The sequence below is a fragment of the Talpa occidentalis genome, unplaced genomic scaffold, assembly GCF_014898055.3.
Source record: "Talpa occidentalis isolate TD23 unplaced genomic scaffold, MPIMG_talOcc4v2.1 talOcc4.5, whole genome shotgun sequence".
Lineage (NCBI taxonomy): Eukaryota > Metazoa > Chordata > Mammalia > Eulipotyphla > Talpidae > Talpa > Talpa occidentalis.
In genome coordinates, this window is record NW_023604861.1 from 33,863,013 (window position 1) to 33,885,367 (window position 22,355).

Genomic DNA, 22,355 nt, shown 5'->3' on the forward strand with positions numbered 1-22,355 from the left:
ACACAACACATTTGGGTCTAAGCTTGTTACAGATTTAACTTTGGCACTTAATGTCTGATGTTAATTTTGAGCTTAAGCTATAGTTCATAGGTCGTAATTGGGATTAAGGTCTTTTTTAGTACTTACTAGTAACTCTAATCAAAAAATTTCTAACTCTTTTGAAGGATCCTCTGAGATGCCTAGTAGCTAAATAGTATCATTTTATTGCTTCTATTCATCTTCTGTTATTTGCTACTCATCTTCCTTAGATTGTAAGTGGACCCTAAGAAATGTATATATCCTTAAATCAAAAAGCTCCTTTTTAATGGGAGGTGACATTCTGGAAGTAGCAAACAAACTTTGTCCTTATCCAGAAGTCATACCATTTATATAATGTGTTTATGCTGCATTATCTTTCCATGATAAAATATCATTCTGATCAGAATACATATACTTCATGCTATTGCACACTGATATCAACCCAAATTATTCTTCAGAATTGTCCATTTATGAATTGTTACTATCTAGGCTTGCACTTTGTAATATCCTTGCCACATGTGGCTAATGAGCACTTTAAATGTGGCTAATCTGAATTATATTCTGTAAATTTAAAATACATACTGGATTTTGAAAGACTTTGGAAGAAAAAAAACTAAATTATCTTACCAGTTGATGTTTTATTTTGATTATGTACTGAAAATGATGTATCGGTTTAATTTTATTAAGATTAGTTTAAAGTAAATTTTCAGTAGCACACAAGGTTCACATTATATTTCTGTGGGATGATGCTGATGTGTGTGCATTACTTGTGGTAGTCCCTCTCTTAGCAAGATTTCTCCCCAAGAAAGTTCTTCATGGTTTCAGTGTCTGCATCAATATCTGACTTTTTGTATTCCTGTTGAGAGATTTCTACGTCCCTCATTCCTTCTTTCTCTTTAACTGACCTATTATATTTTCCTGAAATCACAATTGAGGAGTTACCTGTATTTGGTTGGTTCTCATTGTTCTTGATGCAAAATGAATACTTCTATAATTTTTTTAGTTTGTTAAGTATTTTTCCATTTCTTGCCTAAGTGTAAACATGTATTTATCTTTTTGTATAACTACATTTTCTTTAAGGCACAGTTTTCTCAATTGACTCCTAACCTTTTATTTCCCACATGTTGCAGTATGGTTTGGAAAGAATTATGAGTGAAGAGAGGAGTCTTTCTTTATTAGCCAAAGCCATTGATCCTGAGCACCCCCATATGATGACCGATGTGGTTAAACTCCTCTCTGCAGTGTGCATTGTAGGGGAAGAAAGCATGTAAGCCTTCACTTTTTCTCTAATTATATAAATATTTAATACAGTTTGATTCATTTAATGTTTTCATTACTTATTTTCGGTTAGAATTTACTTTAAATAAATGTATCATACTTAGTAGCTCGTACTGACTGAAGAGAAATAATCTATATAGTAGTTACAGTAGTTGTCAGCTAACGTGTCTATAAAAAACTGATTTCATGTTTTAAATCGTTCTGAACTCAACCCCATTTAACAACTTTAAATGAGAACTTTGAAAAATATTCAAATGCTTTGGAAAGTGATACATGTAATAAACAGGGCTTAATTGGTTGAGGGTCCATAATCTTTGACCATAAAGTATACACTAAAGCTTTAAACTTAATAGCATTTTCCACATTGGTTTGTACTGTAAGTAAATGACCATTCCATGTGTGTTAAAGGATAATTATAAAGGTAGAAAGATAGTCTTTTTTTAAAAAGATTGCTGTCTAATTTGGTGGGGGGAGTCTCTTAAAAATTGATTTGCCACTGAAAAGGATAAAATATATAAAAAATGAAATAAAACTGTCAATATGCATATGTTATATGTTGTCAGTATCCTAAGATAACTTACAAAGAAATTGCAAGCATATGCCTATGTCACACAAATATTAAATAATAAAATTAAAAATGAGTACAAATGAAAAAACTGTACAACCAAAAGAACACACAGAAATCGTCCTCTCCTAGAAGGGTCGGCGGACTTCTAACTAGGGTGGAACTTCTGCACACACTTAAATGGTCCTGTGGTCATCCTGCTGGGCTGGTGACGGTTGAGCTGCTCATTTTGAATCTACTGGTAGAGTCAGAGGCACCGCTCATCCTAGTAGCACCTATTTATGACCAAAGTTGCACCCCACTGCAGTCTAGCATGGAGAGCCGGGCATGTTGCTTCAGCTCTTTGCCTTTTCCATTTTAAAAAGTCGACATTAATTTTAGTGTAGAAATCAGAGAGTCAGTTTAATGTTGATACAAAAGATATGTCTTTGCTCTGTCTCCCACTCTCTCCCTCTCTTCATCCTCTTCTTTCCCCCTCCCTCCTGTACTGCCTGTTCCTTCTCTATCCATTTCTCCCCCTTTCTTTATTTCCCCTCTTCTCCCTCTCATTTATCTTCTTTGTTTGGTCTTTCTCTTTTTCTTTTATTCCTCTTTCACTTCTTCTACTTCCTCCACTGCCATATTTTCATTTTTTGTTGACTTCACAGCAGGTACCAAAATGACGTAAAATACCGTTAGAACTACATGTTCATGTGTCCAAACTCTGAGCTGCTGTGGTTTGCATGTTAACAGAACTCTTGTTTAAAGGGGGGACAAAAATATTTCTTGCATAATTTGTATTTGACTATAATACCGTACTACTATATACTTTCTTCTACCAGAACTTCATTTATTTACATTTATTCGGTGGTGGAGTTGAGAGAAAGTAGAGTGTGGTGACTGAGAGCATTATATAGCGCTCACTACATAGACTCACTGGCATCAGCTCATTGTTTGGCTGTTTAATAGATGTGAGACCTTGGGCAAGTTGTTTAAACTTTTTGTGCCACATTGTCCTAATATGTAACATGGGATGATACTAATAGTACCGACCTCATAGAATTATATAAATTAGCATTTATATACTGGATTAACATTTATAAACTGGTTCAAGTTGTATCTGATGTGCAGTAAGGACTATAGAATGCTGATAAATAAACATCATCCTAGGGTTCTCATGAGGAATGGGTAAAACATACATAACATGTTCAGAAAATTGATACATGCAATGTACTCGGTAAGCTACCTTTAAAATGTTATCAGTAGCTTAGGAGTAGTGGCTGCAGTTTAGTAATCATCAGTGATATTCTGGCATTTGAATTATCTGTTTGCAAATTAATTAATTTATGGATTAAAAATTTTCCAATAGCCTTGAAGAAGTTTTAGAAGCGTTAACATCAGCTGGAGAAGAAAGAAAAATTGACAGATTTTCTTCTATTGTGGAAGGTCTTCGGCACAATTCAGTTCAACTGCAAGTAGGTTTCGTGTATATCATACATACTGTATGTGAGTATTTTCTGATTGACTTACATTTAACACTTCAGTATGCAATCATGCATGCCATTTAATATTTTATGGTGTTATCTTTAATGTCTACAATCCTAATTTATACCATATCACAATTTATCTTATAGCTACAACTTGGTGTACACCTATGATTATTTCCTTAGGTTACTGTCCAAGAAATTGACTTAATAGATTTCTCTATTAAATGCATAGTCTCAGTTCCATTGATTGTTTATTCTAATAGTCTCAGTTGATTATTCTGATTTTTAAGAAGTTTTGGCAACTAAATGAATTATGATTTCTCATTATGTAAGTTTTTTTTTTTTTTTTAAAGATTTATTTATTTTTTTATACAAGCACTGGGTACAGTCAGAAGCGCAGGAGGGTGAGAGAATTCACCAGAGCCAGAGCGGGGAACAGAACAGGCAGACTGACAAAGTACACTGCTGGGGGGAGCAGCGGGCGGCAGGAGAGGTCTGTGCACCATGTGGGACCCTCACCCGGTGGCCGGGGATTGAACCGGCGCTGCAGAGGCTGTGGGCAGCTTCACAAGCGAGCACTCAGCCACTGCACCACCGGGGAGGCCCTATGTAAGTTTTTAGTACCTGAAAAATAGAGAGTTTAGAGTGATAATGAGACTCAAGGTACATCTTCAGTGATTTTTGGAGATATTTAAGTGCTCCCCAGAAGTTACATTTAGACTTACTCATTATAGTATTGAAGCTACATAATTAATATTCATTTAATTTCTCATTTTATTAAAAAAAGGAGAAACGATTGTATAACAATAGTATAACAGTTGTTATACTATTGTTAAAATCACTACTAATAAAACCTGAGTGTCTTTTAATAAAATAATGACACTTCTACCTCCAATTTTTTTTTTAAAGAGTTTTTTTTTTTAAGATTTATTTATGTATACAAGAGCTGGGGTACAGGCCATAGGTGTGGGGGGGTCAGAAGATTCACCAGTGACAGAGTGGGGAACAGAACAGGCAGATTGACCTAAGTACATTGCTGAGGGAAGCAGCGGGTGAGTCAGGAGAGGTCTGCTGTGCCATGTGGGCTGCTCCCTGGCCTGCCGGGAATCGAACACGTGCTGCAGTGGCTGTGGATTGTTTCATAGGTTGCGTCTTAACCCCTACCTCCAAATTCTTTTAAAATTTTAATTGGTTAGTTGTGACCTGGTTATTGGGATCTTAAAATGATCCTCAAGTGATTCTACTGTGTAGCTAGTTTGGAAACTCAGATGATAATTAATATGAAGCTAAATTGGAGACACTTAATAGGAAAAGTTCATTTTAATCTTTATTTTTTAAATTCTATGTAGGTTTGGCATTGTTGCTTGTTTTGGTAGGAATAAGGAACAACTAACCAAAACTTTTAATTAAAAAAATGAATCTTACTGATAAATTAAAAGAAATTAGCAATTGATATTTGATGAAAAATCAGAAAATGTGAGGCACTTTCAGATTATTATGAAATTTCTGATGATGGTGTTTGTGACTATGACTTTTTTGGTGTTAGTGTTTGTGAATGGATGGTTAGGGAGCCCTATTGGGATTTGTTTCTCTGAGAAGTAAATAGACTGCTGAAGAGCTGAACATATGGTCCCTTTTGCATGGGTCTAGTTACCAGAGCTTTTGGAAAAGATCCCTTCCTTACTCACTTGTGCAGATCAAAGTGGCAAAGTGTGATTTGGGATGCGCAGAGTACCTCTGACACTCAAACTGCTCCATTAGTTGCTTGGGTCTTCCCCACCCACCCCCTTTTTATTGAGAAATGATTGACATATCACTGTATCCTATGTCATATGATACCATGTGACCTATTTCTATACCATTGTAGAAGTTAGAGGTGGACAGTTTGATAGTCTGATTTACATATATTGTGAAATGATTACCACAAGTGGTTGAGCCTAACATTCATTTTCTCATATGGATGAAATAAGAAGAAAACAAAAAAAGACTAAGAATATATTTTCTAGTGATGAGAACTTTTAGGATTTATTCTCAACAATTTACCTATGTGTCATAAGTTAGCAGTAGCAATAGTCATCAGTTGTATATTACATTCCTCTTACAATTGGAAGTCTCTACCTTTTAATTTATACATCAATACCTTAATTTCCCTTGTCTTCCTTTCTCATCTCATCCCAGCTTTCCTGTTTTTCATAAGACTAATGGAGAGTAAACTTAAAAGAAACCTTGGACAATTACTTCATACTAGTTTTCATCTAGTATTTGTTACCATTTACTTGTACAATTTTTGTACAAATATTAGTAGATCATTGGGTTAGTTTTGGTTATTTGTGTAGCATGTTAGAGATCATGTCTAATTCTTAAATCTCCTTGTTGAAATGTAATCACATGTAAACTTTATCATCTAATTACAGGTAAAGTATTCATACATACTTTTTGTGTCTAGTCACACATATGTTATAAGGGTAAAAGGTATAGTTAGACATGTGAATTTAAATCCTTACTCACATGTCCTAGCTTTGTGACTGTGGATTAGGTCCCAAAATTTCTCCTGTGCCTAAGTCTTCTCAATTGTATGATGGGGATAATATCAACACTTACCTCACTGTCTATACAGGAATTACATAGGATAAAGTGTTTCAATGCTTAGAATAGTGCCTTGGTCTATTAACATACCTGTTCAGTAAATGCTACTTTTAAAAAAGTAACTTTGTTATAATAAAAAACAAAGAAGTGGAGGGTGGAAATTGATGATAGCTTTGTATTTTTCAGAAAGGTTACCATTGTTAATATTAAAATTGGCATTTGACTATACACATTAGCAATTAGAATCTTGAACATTTATCCCAGAATAATGAAAACTTAATTTCACACAAAAAACTGATATGAATTTTTTTTTAAAGATTTATTTATTTATTTATACAAGCACTGGGAGGTTGAGAGAATTCATCAGAGCCAGAGCGGAGAGCAGAGCAGGCAGACTAACGAAATACACTGCTGAGGGGAGCAGCGGGCAGCAGGAGAGGTCTGCGCAACACGTGGGACCCTCGCCCGGTGGCCGGGGATTGAACCAGTGCTGCAGAGGCTGCGGGCAGCTTCGCAACTCAGCGCGCAACCGCTGTGCCACTGGGGAGGCCCTGATTTGAAATTTTTATAGCAAAGTTTTTATTTTGTCATAGCCCCTAACTGGAAACAAACCAGATGTCATTTGTTTTTAATAATGAATGAACTATTGATAAATAGATCAACTTGCAAGAAAGAATTTTTAAAAATACCTTTAAAGGTTTGATGTAATTTTAAAATGGTTTACTCAGACAAATTTTTATTTTTTTCTTTTTTCATGCAACTTTTTTTAAAGATTTATTTATTTACACATACAAGAACTCCTTAGTTGCCACCATGTAATGCCCCCATTCCTCCTAGCTCTAGGCAACCACTAATCATTCTCTTTGCATAGATTTCCATAGTCTAGATACTTGACATAAAAGTAATCATACAGTATGTGTTCTTTTGTGACTGGCTTCTTTCACTTAGCTTGTTTCCAAGGCTCATTCATAATGCTGCATGTATAAGAACTTCATTTTTTGGGGGGGGGCAAATAATATATCTAAACTATATATGGATATGCCACATAATATTTATTAGTTATCAGTTGGTGGGGATTGGATTTTATCTATTTTTTGACTGTCATGAATGATGCTGCTATGAGTATTTGTGGTGATTTCTTTGTTAACAGCTGTTCATTTGCCATAGTTAGTGTTAAGGGAGCTAGAGTGGAGGGGAAAGGTCTCGCAGTAATGACTTCCTTTGCTAGTTGTGAAAGCCATATATTTGATTCAATTCTTAGGATATTTTTTACCAAGGTATATAGGTAACTGATAGCACTTTTCTTCATGAAACTAACTACTTCAGTTACAAGTATTTATATTTTCTTTTATGCTTGTTAGCATTTTTTGATGTCTAATGAAGAATAAATTAAATGGTATAAGTTTCAAAGGTTTAATTTTCATTGAGAAATGAAAGGTCCAGTTATTATGATTTAAAGTTATTTTCATTTTTCTGATAAGATCAGGTTAAGTATGTGTGCACTTAATAAGAATATACAATGGGGGACCTTCCCGGTGGCACAACAGGTTGAGCACAGCGCTGTGAAGTTGTCTGCACCCTGTGCAGCACGGGTTTGATTCCCAGCCAGCCAGGGAGATTCCCACATGGCGCAGCAGACCTCTCCTGCCTTGCCTGCTGCTACCCTCAGCAGTGTCTTTAGTCAGTCTGCCTGTTCTGCTCCCCTCTCTGTCTCTGGTGAATCCTCTCACCCTCCTGCACCTCTGGCCTGCACCGCAGTTCTTTTATAAATAAAAAATAAATCTTTAAAAAAAATACCCAATGGGAAGAATTGTTAAATCTTATTTTCCCTATGCAACTATTTTGTAACAGGTTTTTACTTTTTAATAAAGAAGATCTTATTATTACTTAGCCCAAAGTGTGAAATAGTAGCAAGTGGGAAGTTTCACTTAAAGGTACCATTTTTTTCAGATAGTCATGGGGGGTGGGTAGGTAAAAGAGTAATCTCTTTTTCGGGATTGCTGATTACATTCCATTTCCTTTAAAATGATCAAGAAACACTTGAATAATCTCTGAAAGTACTTTCCGCTCTGGAAGTTTCTGAATTTTCTACAAATAAAGTATATTTTAGTGCTAGCTGGTTATCAATTTTCCCATAAAACTTTTGCTCTAAGTGCCCATTTTATTCCATTAGTTATATAATTTGCATTTATTAAAATGTACTAGTCATGAGTGATATTAGGAAATCACCCAATTAACAATAAAACTTGTTTGTTGCTGAATAAAATGGGAACCAATTGTTTGCTTTTAAATTGGAGAAAATGGGAGATAGTAAAATTAAAAAAAAAATCCTCATTGCTCTTTTATTGCAAAGTATATTTATATAAAGCACTTTAAAAAGTAGGATTGTTAATTTTCTCAAGGTTAATAATAATAATGAGGATAATTTGACTGCTTATGATTATGGTAAAATTGAGCAGATTTTCACATTCCTAACACCCCACCATACTGGGCAGTAAAAAAGTGAAAAGCTAAGTTCTAAAAATAACTTGAAAATGTTTCCAGGCTTTAGAGAGTGTCATTATTGTGGAAGAAAGTACAATAAATATCAGGATTAAAATAAGTATAGATTACTTTTATCAAGTGTGTCAGACAGAGGTCTTCAACTTTAAGGTAGTCCTCTCTAAGTATTTTGAGCAGAAAGTTGTATTGGGTTTGTTAAAGAATTTCTGGCACAGGGCTGGGAAGTATACAGCCAGAAGTAATGCAGAATTGCCTGAAGATATCCAGGGATGTTCCAGTGGAAACATCATATTCTATTGTGGTCAGCACTGAAGACATTAAGAACAGATAGTTGAACTTCTACCACAGTACCAAACCCTCAGTCATAGGGCCCAGTCTTCACATTTGTGATAGTCCTCATGCCCACCAGGTGTTCCTTCCTTAGAAGAGAGTTGGAATAAGTGAAGGTGATGCAATCTGTCTGCTATCACACTTTGATTTTACCTGTTCTCACTTTTATTTTTCTTTTCATTGCTATATAAGTCTTCTCTCTTGTTAGAGCATTATCTAAATTATAGTAACAGAAGCATTATCTTTTCTAAAGGAGTTTGTTGAGACCTTTGCTCATTGATCATGGGGCTAATTAAATTGTAGTGGATTTTGTTAGGCAAGAAGTCAAATGTAAGAATCCTGGAGTTTTGGGGATAGATGTTTGACTTTTCTTCTGTATGTATGTCTTTAGACCTGGGGTGGTAGCATGCTGTACTTTCTCTTTTCTGTGGTGTCTACTGATTCAGCCCCTTTGATCTCATGGCTGGGGTATGTGTCATGAACATGGAGATTTTATGCCACTTGGAGACACTTTAGTTTGCTATTATTGCATGGGTGCCATCAGAATTTATGGACTCCTCAATCAAATAACCCACAGCAATAACATTTGCTCAAGTATTAGCTTTGCATCAGCTCCAATTTCCAGTTGCAGTGGGTTATGTTTTAGTAGAGAATTCCTGAGGTAAGGAAGATAACTCATGGTATAGATAGGGCAGCAATGACTCTTAATGATACAGGCTGTAATGAAATCTATTCATTTCTCATAAGGTATTTAATTAAGACTACTGATCAGCAGGACTCCAAGCAGCATGTGAGGCCAATCTGGAGTATTGACCTCAGACATGCCTTCCAGGTCCAGATAAAGTTAGTTGAACAAATCCCATAAACTATTGGATTCTTCCTTAGAACACTGTGAGGCTTTCAATTTTTTCTAATGATCATCTTTCTACTTGACCTGAGGTTTCAATAATTGCACAGACTGGCTGTTATTCTGCAAGGAGTAAATCTAGGACAATTCTTTCGTCGCTAACAACCTTGATTTGTGAGCTAAAGATGACTTGAGGCCCTTTCAGGGCTCATGTAGTATTGTTGACCATGTCACTAAAATCTGGGACACATTTTTTATTATTTGGTCTAAATGCGTGATTGTCATTATAGATATAACTGCCCGTAGGATGCATATAGAGTAAATGCATGTACACTTCTGGCTGTGCACTTCCCAGCCCTGTGCCATAGTGATCACTTTTCCCTCTAGGAAGCTCCCCAAGAATAACCAGAGATTACTCAGTTTGGAGAGATCTCCAGATTTCTCTGAGGGCCTCATGGTGTGTGCTGGTAATGTTTCCTTAAATCCTTGAACATCTCTTAGAAAACATTTGAATATCTCTTATATCCACCTCTAAGGTGTTAGCAAGGTGTTCCTGGAGAGTCAAGTTAATGCATGGCTTCCTCAAAAGATATATCCAGTCATGATGGTACATGTGGTGCTTCTAGAAGAAAAGTGTTTATAGTTGTTGTCATACTCAGCTGGGGCTCCCAGTGACAGTACCTTCAATGTTACCTCTCAGCTGGTGGATAAACTTGAGGATTTTCAGTTCAAGTATGATTGTGGCAATCCTTGTTTTGTAGGAAATGTCTGTGCTATCAGAGAGGGGCTTTGAGCTTAAAGAATCCCAATATTTTAAAATGAGCTGGAAATATTTTTACTCTTTGCTCCAAAAAGGACATTATCTTTAGTATATTGAAGACAAAACATGCCTGCCCTTTGTTCTCGAGGATTTACTCTATCTTCCAGGGTTGCTTGCTATACAGACATCTGTGAAAAGAACATGCAAATTAGAAGTCATCAGTGCCTCCACCTGCAGTTCATGAAGAAATTTAGACCAGAGAGAACTGTGTTGCAACAGAGAGCAGACCACTAAACTTTCTCTGGTCACCTTCTTTTCCTTCAATCGGATGCTCCTGATTTGATCTTTGTTCATTTTTACCTTGATATGGATTGAATGGAATGAAACCTTCATTGATTTAGGTGTCAGAGAGAAAGCATGAACACATGACACAAAATTGTGTCACGGAACAAATGTGAATGAGGAAGAGGTAGGGAAGCTTGTGAGGGGGGTAATTTACTCTTCTGTTATTGATGCATTATATGAACTGGTAGCAAGTTTAGTTTCTGAGCTTGATCATGTAAAATATACTTTAATTCTTTAATTTCCCCTTGGTTTCTTTAAGTTGAATATAATGTACTCTATATACTGATAATTAACTAGATTTATATTGTGCTTCTGTGGATCATCTTCCCTGCCATCCCCCCATTACCTAGTAAAAATCATTCAAGTCTTACACTTTCTTTATTCATAATTGAAATGCATAGCCATTGCTTTCTTTAAACTTTTTTTTGCCTTTGTGTGTTAATATACACATAACAAAAAATTACCATTTCAACTATCTTTAATTTTACAATTTAGTGACATAAGTACATTCACTTTGTGCAATCACCATATCTTTGTATTTCTTAATATTTAGTGATAATGTTGATAAAACTGCACAGGGGTGGTAGATATATCTTTCAAGGATTCAGTCAGCAGGTATACTGGTATGTCCTTCTAGGATTATTTTGGATTATTTTTCTGTTGTGAAATATATTTTCCAAAGAAGCACAATCCAAGCCTCTGGTATCTATGGAACTTATTTTAGGAGAAAATTGGATTCCAGGGCCTCCCCAGTGGTGCAGCGGTTGAGCTCCAGGTTGCAAAGCTGCCCACAGCCTCTGCAGCGCCAGTTCAATCCCCAGCCACCGGGTGAGGGTCCCACATGGCGCGCAGACCTCTCCTGCCACCCGCTGCTCCCCTCAGCAGTGTACTTTGTCATTCTGCCTGCTCTGCTCTCCGTTCTGGCTCTGGTAAATTCTCTCACCCTCCCTTGCTTCTGACTGTACCCAGTGCTTGTATAAATTAAATAAATCTTAGAAAATTGGATTCCAAACATATTCAGATATGTACATGGACATTGTCTTAATAAGTAGTTCATGGTTATATATAAAAATGCAGAGAAGATGAAGTTTCATTTACAGTACCTAAGAATCAGCCAGTTTGAAAATTATAATCTTGCTGAAACTTGCTTTGTAAAACAAGGTGATATTAATCTGTGTCTTGAGAAGCTAGAAGTTACATATGAAAGGTTCTAGGGTAAATGCCCAGGAGCGAACCTGGAGAGAGGGTTGGGGAAAAGACTGGGAGATGTCAAGCTCAATGTACGTCTGACACCAAGTGAAGGAGAGACGGAATGAAGAAAAATTGCCTGGAAATGTGTTAGGCTGACATATAGTTTCGGGCTAACTTGACAGAGTGGTTGGAAAATTCTCAAATCAGAGTCCCAGTGTCCCAGAATCAGGCCTCTTTTAGTATTTATTTTTAATAATGGATTTTTAAAAAAGATTTCTTTATAACATACAGAGGTGTGGGGGGGGGGGTGAGAGGATTCACCAGAGACAAAGTTGGGGGGGGGGCAGATCTATTGAAATACATTGCTGAGGGGAGCATTGGGCAAGACAGGAGAGGTCTGCTGCACTGTGTGGGTTAGCTCCCTGGCCAGGGATTGAACTTGTGCTGCAGTGGCTACAGATAGCTTCATAGTGCTGAGACATAACCCCTTCTGCCATCAGGGAGACCCGATTTGTGTTTTTCTTTTTTTTTTTTTTTTTGACATGACAATAGCTTACAACATTTTACATAATATGGGGGAATAAGTTCACACCTCCTCAGGTACGTTATCACACCACCCCCACTTCACCCATAGTCCTTTACCTTTGGCCTTTGGGCTCCTTCACTCCTTTGTTCTACCCTTACCCTCACTCCTTCTTGCAGCCTCAATTCTGCAGTGGTATTTGTTGGGTTTGCTTTAGTCTGGTTTTGTGGTTCCCTTTCTTTTTTCTCTTTATATTCCACATATGAATGAAACTACCTGGTATTTGACTTTGTCCATTTGGCTTATTTCATTCACCATTATCTCCTCCTATTCCATTATGTTCTTAGAAATGGCCAGAGTTCATCTTTTTCTAATAGCTGAATGATATTACATTGCATATATATATATATATATACCACATTTTCTTAACCCTCTCCTCTTCAATAAGTGTTTAAGTTGTTTCCATATCTTGGCTATTGTGAATAGTGTAGCAATGAACATAGGAATGCATATATCCTGTTGAATTAGTGATTTTGAATTTTTTGGGTAGATACCTAGGAATGCAATTGGTAGATCTTAAGGTAGATCTATTTTTAATATTTTGAGGAACCTCCATACTGTTTTCCACAACATTCCCCCTAAAAATGTACTATGATTTTAGTATTCTACTTTGTTCAGACATTAACTGGACAATGGGAATTGTGGCTTCAACATAAATGTTGTGATGAATTTCAGGGGGGCAGCAATTTATACTATTGGTTGTTTATGCTGCCATTAATCAAAGGTTGAAAGCTACGTTCTCATAGTTGCTAAAAGAATGGCATTTTTTCTTTGAAAATTATCTCTTTAGTTTCCATATTTCATTGAGTTCGTTTATACAGTAGGTCTTTGAATATTTAATTGGATCCCAACTTGATTGGATCTCATTTTCCCACATTTTAGAAAACAGGAAAAAACCTGATATTTTTAAATTTAAAGATATTGAAAAATTCCCATTTAGAATCATTAGTTTAGATTATTAAGGTATGAAGAATAGAATAGGAAAATCACCCTTGTTTTGTAATTACTGTACTTTGAAATTTGCCATTGAATAGTAATCAAATAAAACATTGGATAGTTGCGTGGAACAAACTATAGATTAAAATGTCTTCTAAATTTAGCCTAATTAATTTACTTCTGTTTGTTTTTGTTCTCTTAGATTTCATATACTTAAAATTCACCCAATATTAATTTTATCATACAACAAATAAATGCCTTTCTATACTGAATAGCTATAGCTCGATTTCCTATTTCTTTTTGAGTATTTACCCCCACTGCCAATAGAAATACTGTTAATTAATATTATTTTCAATTTAACATAAATATTCTTACATGTAAAAAAGGACCAAATGAAGGGTACAGAATAAAGTTATTTATTTTTAGGATCATTGTTGAAACATTTCAGAAGGATGCATAGATCAATTTGTTTTGATTCATCTCTGGTTATCATCTTTATTGAGGTTTGCATTAGTAGGATTTACATGTCATCATGTATCTCACCATTAAACTTACTAAATGGATTGGTAAATAATGATAAACATTAAAGAAACAAATAAAATAAGGTTCTATTTAAACTCATTGTCATATGGAACAAACAAGTTAGAAGTTAGTGACTAACATTTTTATTTAGAATTTACTGACAGTTTTCTGTCTCCTTAATACATTTTCTGAGTCATGCTGCAGATCACCAGAAAGATAAGCTTAGCTGTTGTCCCAAAGATAACTGCAAAGTTCATAATTAACCAGTTAGTTATTCATTGACTGCTGTATACTTGGTTATGCTACATATTAGACCTACAAAGATGAATGAAATATACTCCTGCCCTGAAGAAGCTTTTACTCAGGAATTACAAGTTAGCTTATGTTTTATATAAAAATTGCAATATTAGCAGTTTCAACAAAATACATGGGAGGATATAGAGGAAATTAATGATGTCTCAGAGGAAATGTCTGAATAAATATTTTAAGATCCAAGTTTGTTTTTCAGTTTTCCTGTTCATGTAAATTATAGCCTCATGAATCCTGCAATTTATTTCTTGAATCTGTATGTTATATGTGTACTTACCTCAAGTTGTGACTTACTTTCTTACTATATCATTTGCAGAACATTTAAATGAAAGTATAAATAAAATTACAGAACTTTACATTTGCTGATATACTTTATTTCTATGTTTATCTACGTAATAAAATGTTCAGTTTTTAGTTTGAATTAATACATGTGAATTTCAAATTCTTTGGAGTTTCTTTGCACTTGAGGCAAAATATTTCCCAGTAAGCATCATGTACTCATTTTAACTTGATAAATGTGAAATTTGATTGTGTAAAGAAAGACATAATTTCTGCTATGGGGTAGGGAAGATGAATAGCAGAGTAATACGTATCTTCCAGGTTCAGATAATAAGTAGTCACAGATTCAGATAGAATTTTTATTTAAGTCCTTTACTGGTACTTGTTTGTAGTAAGAATTTAGTGACTGAAGCTGGTAAGTTTTGTATATAGCCATCATATAATTTGCAGACACCTCTACTTAGCAGGGCAAACATGTTAACTGCAGGGTGATTTCTTAAAGAATTCTTCTTTTGCTGTTAATTAAATATCATCTCAGTTTCCTTAGCATATCATGAAGAAAGTGTGTGTTATGACGACTTGTGAAAAAATTGCACAAGTCAGGCATCATGTGTTAGTGTACTTGAATTTAGTGCTAGTTTGTCCAAAAGCATCAGAGGTAAGGTTAAAAATGGATAAAATGTTCATTTCTCATATTTGTGGTAAGCATAGTGGTAGATAGCAGAAACTTGTATAGTATTCTAGAGGAAGTTTAGCTTACATATATTTACATAAGAGGAAATCTCACTTTCTTTTCTTTTTTTTTTAAATTATTTATTTATACGAGCACTGTGTACAGTCAGAAGCGCGAGAGGGTGAGAGAATTCACCAGAGCAGGGAGCAGAGCAGGCAGAAGGACCGAAGTACACTGCTGAAGGGAGCAGTGAGAGGTCTGCGCGCCATGCAGAACCCTCCTCCGGTTGCCAGGGAGCAGCCGGGGATTGAACCGGCTCCGCAGAGGCTTTGGGCAGCTTCGCAACCCAGCGCTCAACCGCTGCGCCACTGGGGAGACCCTCTCACCTTATTTTCAAGGGCAGAAAGCTACTTTGCTATTAAGTGCTATAAATTCTAACTTGTTCCCCTATCTTGCTGTTAACCTCTTTCTACTTTTAATGATTTTCCTTCGATTATTTGGCTTGTTTTTATATGCCTTTAACAAGCTCTGTCCCTCATATTAAATAAAGATCTTTGAGATTTCTGTTTATTTACTTTATTGTTCCTTTAGGTGTCTTTATCATCTGTGACATTGCTAACACTTGTCTCACTCCTTGTAATTATTTTGACTGCTCATTTTCTTGCTATTTGACTGAACCTTTCCTGGTCAATGCTTGTAGTGCCTCATCAATCTGGTCTTGCCCTTGAGGAAATCCTCAAGTATCCTACATCCCAGATAGAGACATGTATATATGCACACACACATCTCTTCAACCATAAGTTTTCTTAAAATAACTTCTCTCATATAATGCTGCTTTCTTTGGTATCTGGTACAAAAATAACAAAATTAAGTTACAGTGTTTGCTTTCAGAATTAGTAGAATTGTGTTCTTGGTCTAACAACTCTAAAGATCTGACTTACATAGATTTCTCTAAACCAGAGGTAATAAGAAGTAGTATTTCTAAACTATCCTGTGTATTTGGAGGAAGGAGAATATTTTAGAGCCAATTTTAATTGGAAACTTTTGTTTATGGGTTGCATATAGTATTGAGAGAAGGTAAATGTTTTTCTGTGTGAGACAACTTCTTTCTCAAAACTGTTCTTGTTGAGTGACCAATTTACTGAATGGAGGTTAATTGGTTACTCCTGACCTTAGTTGACCTGTTGGAGCATTTGACACAGATTGTTTTCCCTGTTGAGACCCTTTGTCCCTTCTAGAAGTCCATAATTTCCCTGTTTTTCTTCTACCTCATTGATAACTTTTTATTTTACTTTTATTTCTCCAACCTACAAATCAAAACCTATACTCGATATTCTCCACACTCCTCTTTTTTTCCCCTATTCCTTATGACTGCATCTAAAAACTTGGTTATTACATGCGATTGTTTTTTTATTTCCTCCCTTCTACTGGCTTTTGTTGTTTATTTCAATCTCTGTTGGGTTTTTTTTTTTAATTTATTTATTTTTATTTATTTATACAAGCACTGGGCACAGTCAGAAGCACGGGAGGGTGAAAGAATTCACCAGAGCCAGAGCGGGGAACAGAACAGGCAGACCAAAGAAATACACTGCTGAGCAGTGGGCTGCAGGAGAGGTCTGCGCGCCATATGGGACCCTCACTTCATGGCCAGGGATCAAATGGGGTGCTGCAGAGGCTGTGGGCAGCTTCCCAACCCAGTGCTCAACAGCTGTGCCACCAGGGGAGGCCCTCTGTTGTTCTTTTAAGGTGGAAGGTGGAGGATAAGATTAGTTGAAGTCTTGTTTCTCCTTGTGTGCCTGTATTTACTCTCTCTCTCTCTCTCTCTCTCTCTCTCTCTCTCTCCCTCCCTCCCTCCCTCCCTCCCTCCCTCCCTCCCTCCCTCCCTCTCTCTCCTCCTCTCCCCCCCCCCTTCTCTCTCCCTCCCTCCCTCCTATAAGTTCTGGGAGATTGTGTGCTCATTTTCTTGCTTTTTTTTTTTTTTTGGCATTTCATAATTTCTTCTTTGATTTTCTTATTAACCCGGTAGTCATTCAGTTATATGTTGTTCAGTCTCTGCATATTAGATGTTTCCTCTTTTCTTTCTGTGGTTATTTTCTAGTTTTATACCATTGTGATCAAAGAAGATGCTTGATATGCTTTCAAACTTTATGAATTTATTGTTTTTTGTGACCCGTTATGTGGTCTGTCCTGGAGAATGTCTTATGTGCACAACTTTTGGGTGTATTGCCCATAAATGTTCTTAAGCCCACATGATTTAAGTTGGAGGCTATTTTGTCCTTGTTTATTTTCTGTCTGTTTGATTTGTCCTTTGGTGAATATGAGGTGGCCAGAGAGGGTGGACAGATAACCTATAAATGTACCCACATAAGGATAACAAACCACCAATGTCTGTTTTCTTATTTGATAATTATTGCTTTATGTATTTTGATGCTCCTTAATTTGACTAATATATATTGATAAGTATTTTACCTTCCTGAAGTATTGTTCCCAGAATCATTAAGTGTCCTTTCCTGTATCTTGTAGGATTGTTTTTGACCTTTACTTGGAGCCAGTGTTTATTTTGGATCTTAGCTTTGTTTCTTGGAGATAGCAGAAAGTCAGATTTTGTTTTTAATCCACCCAGCCATTCTGTGCCATTTGATAGATAGGTTGAATCCATTTATGTTTAGATGGATTACCTATATGTGAAGGTTGACTGTTGCCACTTTTAATAGTTTTCTGGTTCTTGTTACTTGTTCATGTTGAGTGTGTGTGTGCGCACACATGCGTGCATATTCTTACATTTAAGGAGTGTTTCTTACAACATTTCTTTTAGAGTAGGTGTCTAGTGTCTGCAAACCCCTTCAGCTTCTGTTTGTTTGAGAAGATCTTTATTTCTCCTCATATCTGAAAGAGATTCTTGCAGGATATAGTATTTTCGACAGGCAGTTTTTATCTTTACCTATTTTGATTACGTCATTGTATTTTCTCTTTCCTGTAGTTTTTTCACAGAGAAGTATGATGTTATCCTTATGTGGGTACATTTATAGGTTATCTTTCGAACCCCTCCCTGGCCACCTTCCATATTCTTTGTGTTGAACTTTTGGAAGATTCATGACTACATGTCTTGGTATAGGTTTTCTTTTATTTAGGTAACCAGGCTTTCTTTTAACTTCATGGACTTATGTATTTAGTTCCTTCCCAGCTTTGGGAAGTTATCCTCAATTATTTCTTTGAATAAATTCTATTTCCTTCCTCTTCTATTTGAGGTAGTCATTATTCTTGTATTGACTTTCCTAGTAGAGTCAAATATTCTCAATGTTTCTTTATAATTCTCTTCTTCACCTTGATTCTTTGTGCATTAATGTTTTTGAGGTCACTGATTTGATAATCCATTTGGTGTGTTCTTTTTTAAAAATTTTTTAAAAGATACATTTATGCATATAACAACTAGGGTACAGGCCAGAGGTGTGGGGGATGAGAGGATTCATCAGAGACAGAGTGGGGAACAGAACAGGCAGATTGACTGAAGTACACTGCTGAGGGGAGCAGCAGGTGAGTCAGGAGAGGTCTGCTGTGCCATGTGAGTAGCTTCCTGGCTGCGGATGCTTCATAGGCTGCATCTTAACCTCTTGTGCCACAAGGGAGGCTCCTCCATTTAGTTTATTCTACTTCCATAAGTTTCCAAAAGTTTCGATCTCCTCTGTTGAAATTGCATCCAAATTTATTTTCTTATTTAAAGCTTCAAGTTCAATCTCCTGTTAATTAATTTTATTTCTAGCACATTCATTTGTTTTTCTGAGTGTTCATGTATATCTTTCATCAGACTTTTTATTTTTTTTCCACTTATTTGAATTTATCATGATAATTTTGAACTCTATATCTGACAGAGAAATAATCATCCATGTCTTTGTGGTTGTGCTTGGGAGAGTTTTTCTCTTTTTGGTGACATATTTCCTTAAGAAGGATTCAGTGTGTCATGTGTTGTATTTTCTTGTATGCACGTTTTGTAGCTTTCTCTTTTGTTGTGTTTTTTGGAGTATTTGGAGTATGCATTACTTCCACCTGTCCAGCAGATGACACTGTGCCTTTAAAAAAAACTTCCCTGACAGGTGTTTCTGTACGTTGTATGTCATGGAAAACAGATGAACAGTTGCTGAAATGGGGTGGGAGAGGATATTGTAGAGGTCCAGTAGCTGATGATCATTTCTGTGTGGGACCTTGCTTGTATTTGTGGCTCTGCTGATATACCACTCCTCTGTGGGTTTCCAGACCTACTTTTCTGCAGTCTCCTCACTGTCACTGTGCTTCACAGTGTCAACACCAGTCTTAATGGTGTGTGGGGTAGGGAGTGCATTCCAGGGCTCTCTTGTCTTCACCAGGGACCCTTTCTACCTGGCATGTCCCAGCTCCGGTTCATGTATCTCATCTAAATCAATGGTGTGCCCCCATACTACTCATTCTCTCCCCCTAGGGCCACCAGCAAAACATGGGATTATAGCTCTGAGGTTTGTTTGGCAGGTTCTGACCTGGCCAATGTCTCTGGGTGTTGCTCAGCACTCACCTTTTTTGTTGTATGAGGTTGGATTTAGTTATATTTCCTCATTATTCTTTTTGGGCACTATCAAAACAAATTTGGGCCAATTTCCACAAGGTGATCTAGTTTTGTCCCAAGTCATGGGACCCTGTGGTTCCAGTGCAGCTCTGGACTGCTTTTAGATTATCCTCCTTGGAACTTCCTTTTATACCATCTTCTTATTTTATCAGAATTTGACGTTTTGCTTTCAAACTGCAGTATAATTGGTGGTACAATCACTGCTTTCATTCATGGTCACCATCTCACTGAATTTTTTCTTTTCTCTAAGTAACACACTGTGTATCACTTACCAGCACTGTGCTTCCCCCAGCAGCAGTAGTTGCCTCCGACTCCCATCTTTGAATTTTAAAAGCTGGACTTCCATATTCTTTAAAGTTCTTTCTCTCCTAGCATTTTATATTTGTTAATGACACTGCCACCTTTCTGATTCAACAACAAAAGACTCCCCTAAATTCTTTTCTACTGCTACCATCAGACTTTTGTCAGATTTTCCTTGTTTATCTTTTCAAATGTCCACATCTTCCTCATTGCTTACCAGAGTTACTTCTACAACTTCTTTTGTATATATTGCCTCTATTGTTGCCTTACCTCCATAGCAAATCCTTTGTTCTTCTCCATTACCAGTAAAATCTGAATTTTATGACTTGGCACACAGAGCTGTGCTTCATCTGACCCAACCTTACCTCTATTGCTTCCATTTTCTGTTCTCCCAGTTCATACCCTCACAAACTCCTTAGAAAGTCGGAGCATCTGGTCAGTCAACAAAAGGGCCCAGGTCTTTGAATATTTCAATTCTGCTTTGAACATCCTAACCCTCCTTTCCCTCAGGCTGTTTTCCTGTTAATCCTTAGGAGTCAGTTCTGTTACTTAGCTGCCCTTGTTTTTATTTATTGTTTCCACCTTCCTAGTATATATTGAATATCTCTTGTAGCACATAGTATATTTTTAATCAGTTCATATTTCCTTCATTTGGGTATGTAGCATGTCTTCCAGGTCCTTCTTTTGTGTCTCTAGGAAATGAGATTTATATGGCATAGATGCCATGTTGGCATCCAGATCTGCTGGTGTGCTATATTAGTGTGACCTGTTATAAAACAGGTCTGCATATATCTCAGTATCTGTGTTAAAAACTTTGAACCTTGTATTAAAAACTCAAAAACTTTGAACTTTGTGTTAAAAATCTCTGTGTTAAAAACTTCTTAACCTTGACTATGGAATTTTTACCCATAAGGAAACAATACACTTTTCTTTCTCTTACATATCTATACATAGGACTATCTTTGCATAAAATTAGTTCATTAAAAAGTGGTTATAGGTAGGGCCTCCCCGGTGGCGCAGCGGTTGAACACTGGGTTGCGAAGCTGCCCGCATCCTCTGCAGCACCGGTTCGATGCCCGGCAGCCGGGCAAGGGTCCCACATGGCGCGCAGACCTCTCCTGCCACCCACTACTCCCCTAAGCAGTGTACTTCGGTCCTTCTGCCTGTTCTGCTCCCCGCTCTGGCGCTGGTGAATTCTCTCACCCTCCCTCTCTTCTGACTGTACCCAGTGCTTGTGCAAATAAATAAATAAATAAATAAATCTATCTTAAAAAAAAAAAAAGTGGTTATAGGCAGTAATAATGGCTAGTTACCAATAGAATTGGGAAGGTATTTTATAGAATTAACTGAAATTCATGATTTCAACCTAAATCAATTTCCTGTTTTTCCTCATATGAAGAGTTGCCTTTTAGAATGTTCCTTGGAAATAATTTGGATTGTCCTTTTCTCTTGTCCTTAATTTCATGTTGCTATGTTTTACACATATCTTACACATATTTTACACATATTTTCATTCAGGTGATATTTGCTGCTAAGCTTTATGTTGTTTATTTTTGCTTTTTTTTTTTTTTTTTTTTTTGAGTTGACTATAATTTGCATCATTTCCAGAAACCTTTGCCATCTTTTCCAGACTGAGACTGATTTAACTTCTCTCAGTGTTAAGAAAGATCATTTATATGCTCTTTGAGATTTTTTAAAATTACATGGTATTGCTGAAAAAAACATTTGTGTGTACTTAGGTAATGGTTGGCAAGGGAGTGGAAAGAAAGCATTTTAAACTTGACTTTTTGACATGAACTGGTTACAGCTGAGTGAATGTGCACTGGAAAAGTCGAATGGGTTTTAAGTTTTTTCTTTTTTGTTTAAAAAATGTTTCCCTTTCTTCTATTCTGGCACATTTTTTACCCCCACTTTAAGCAATCTTAAGTTTTGACAGTAGTGGCATGCTATGGTCAGATTTTAGTGTTTAGATATCAAATACAACAATTATGATATATTTCAACCAGCAGGAACTGAGACCCCTGTTGATATCTTAATCCAAAAAAGGCATTTTAAATTCATATAAACCTTGCCTTAAGGGATGGAGAAAGGACAATTTAGGGAACAGCATGAGGTTAAACATATTGATCAGGAGACCTGTCTTTCTTGCTAGATTTTAGTAGAATGTAGACTTAGAAAAATAACATCATTAACAGAAATAAAGATACTTTGCTTTTCTAGATACAGTCTTATTTACTTCCATTCTTTGGTGTTTATATGATGTTTCAGCCA

General features: G+C 36.3%; 1 protein-coding gene across 1 annotated transcript in view; it reads left to right on the plus strand.

The window, feature by feature from the left end:
• DIAPH3 (diaphanous related formin 3) overlaps positions 1 to 22,355 on the plus strand; it is a 454,058-nt gene that overhangs the window by 133,148 nt on the left and 298,555 nt on the right. The window contains 2 exon segments of the mRNA XM_054701595.1: positions 1,149 to 1,285; positions 3,210 to 3,315. Of these exon segments, the coding sequence (XP_054557570.1) occupies positions 1,149 to 1,285; positions 3,210 to 3,315 (243 nt within the window).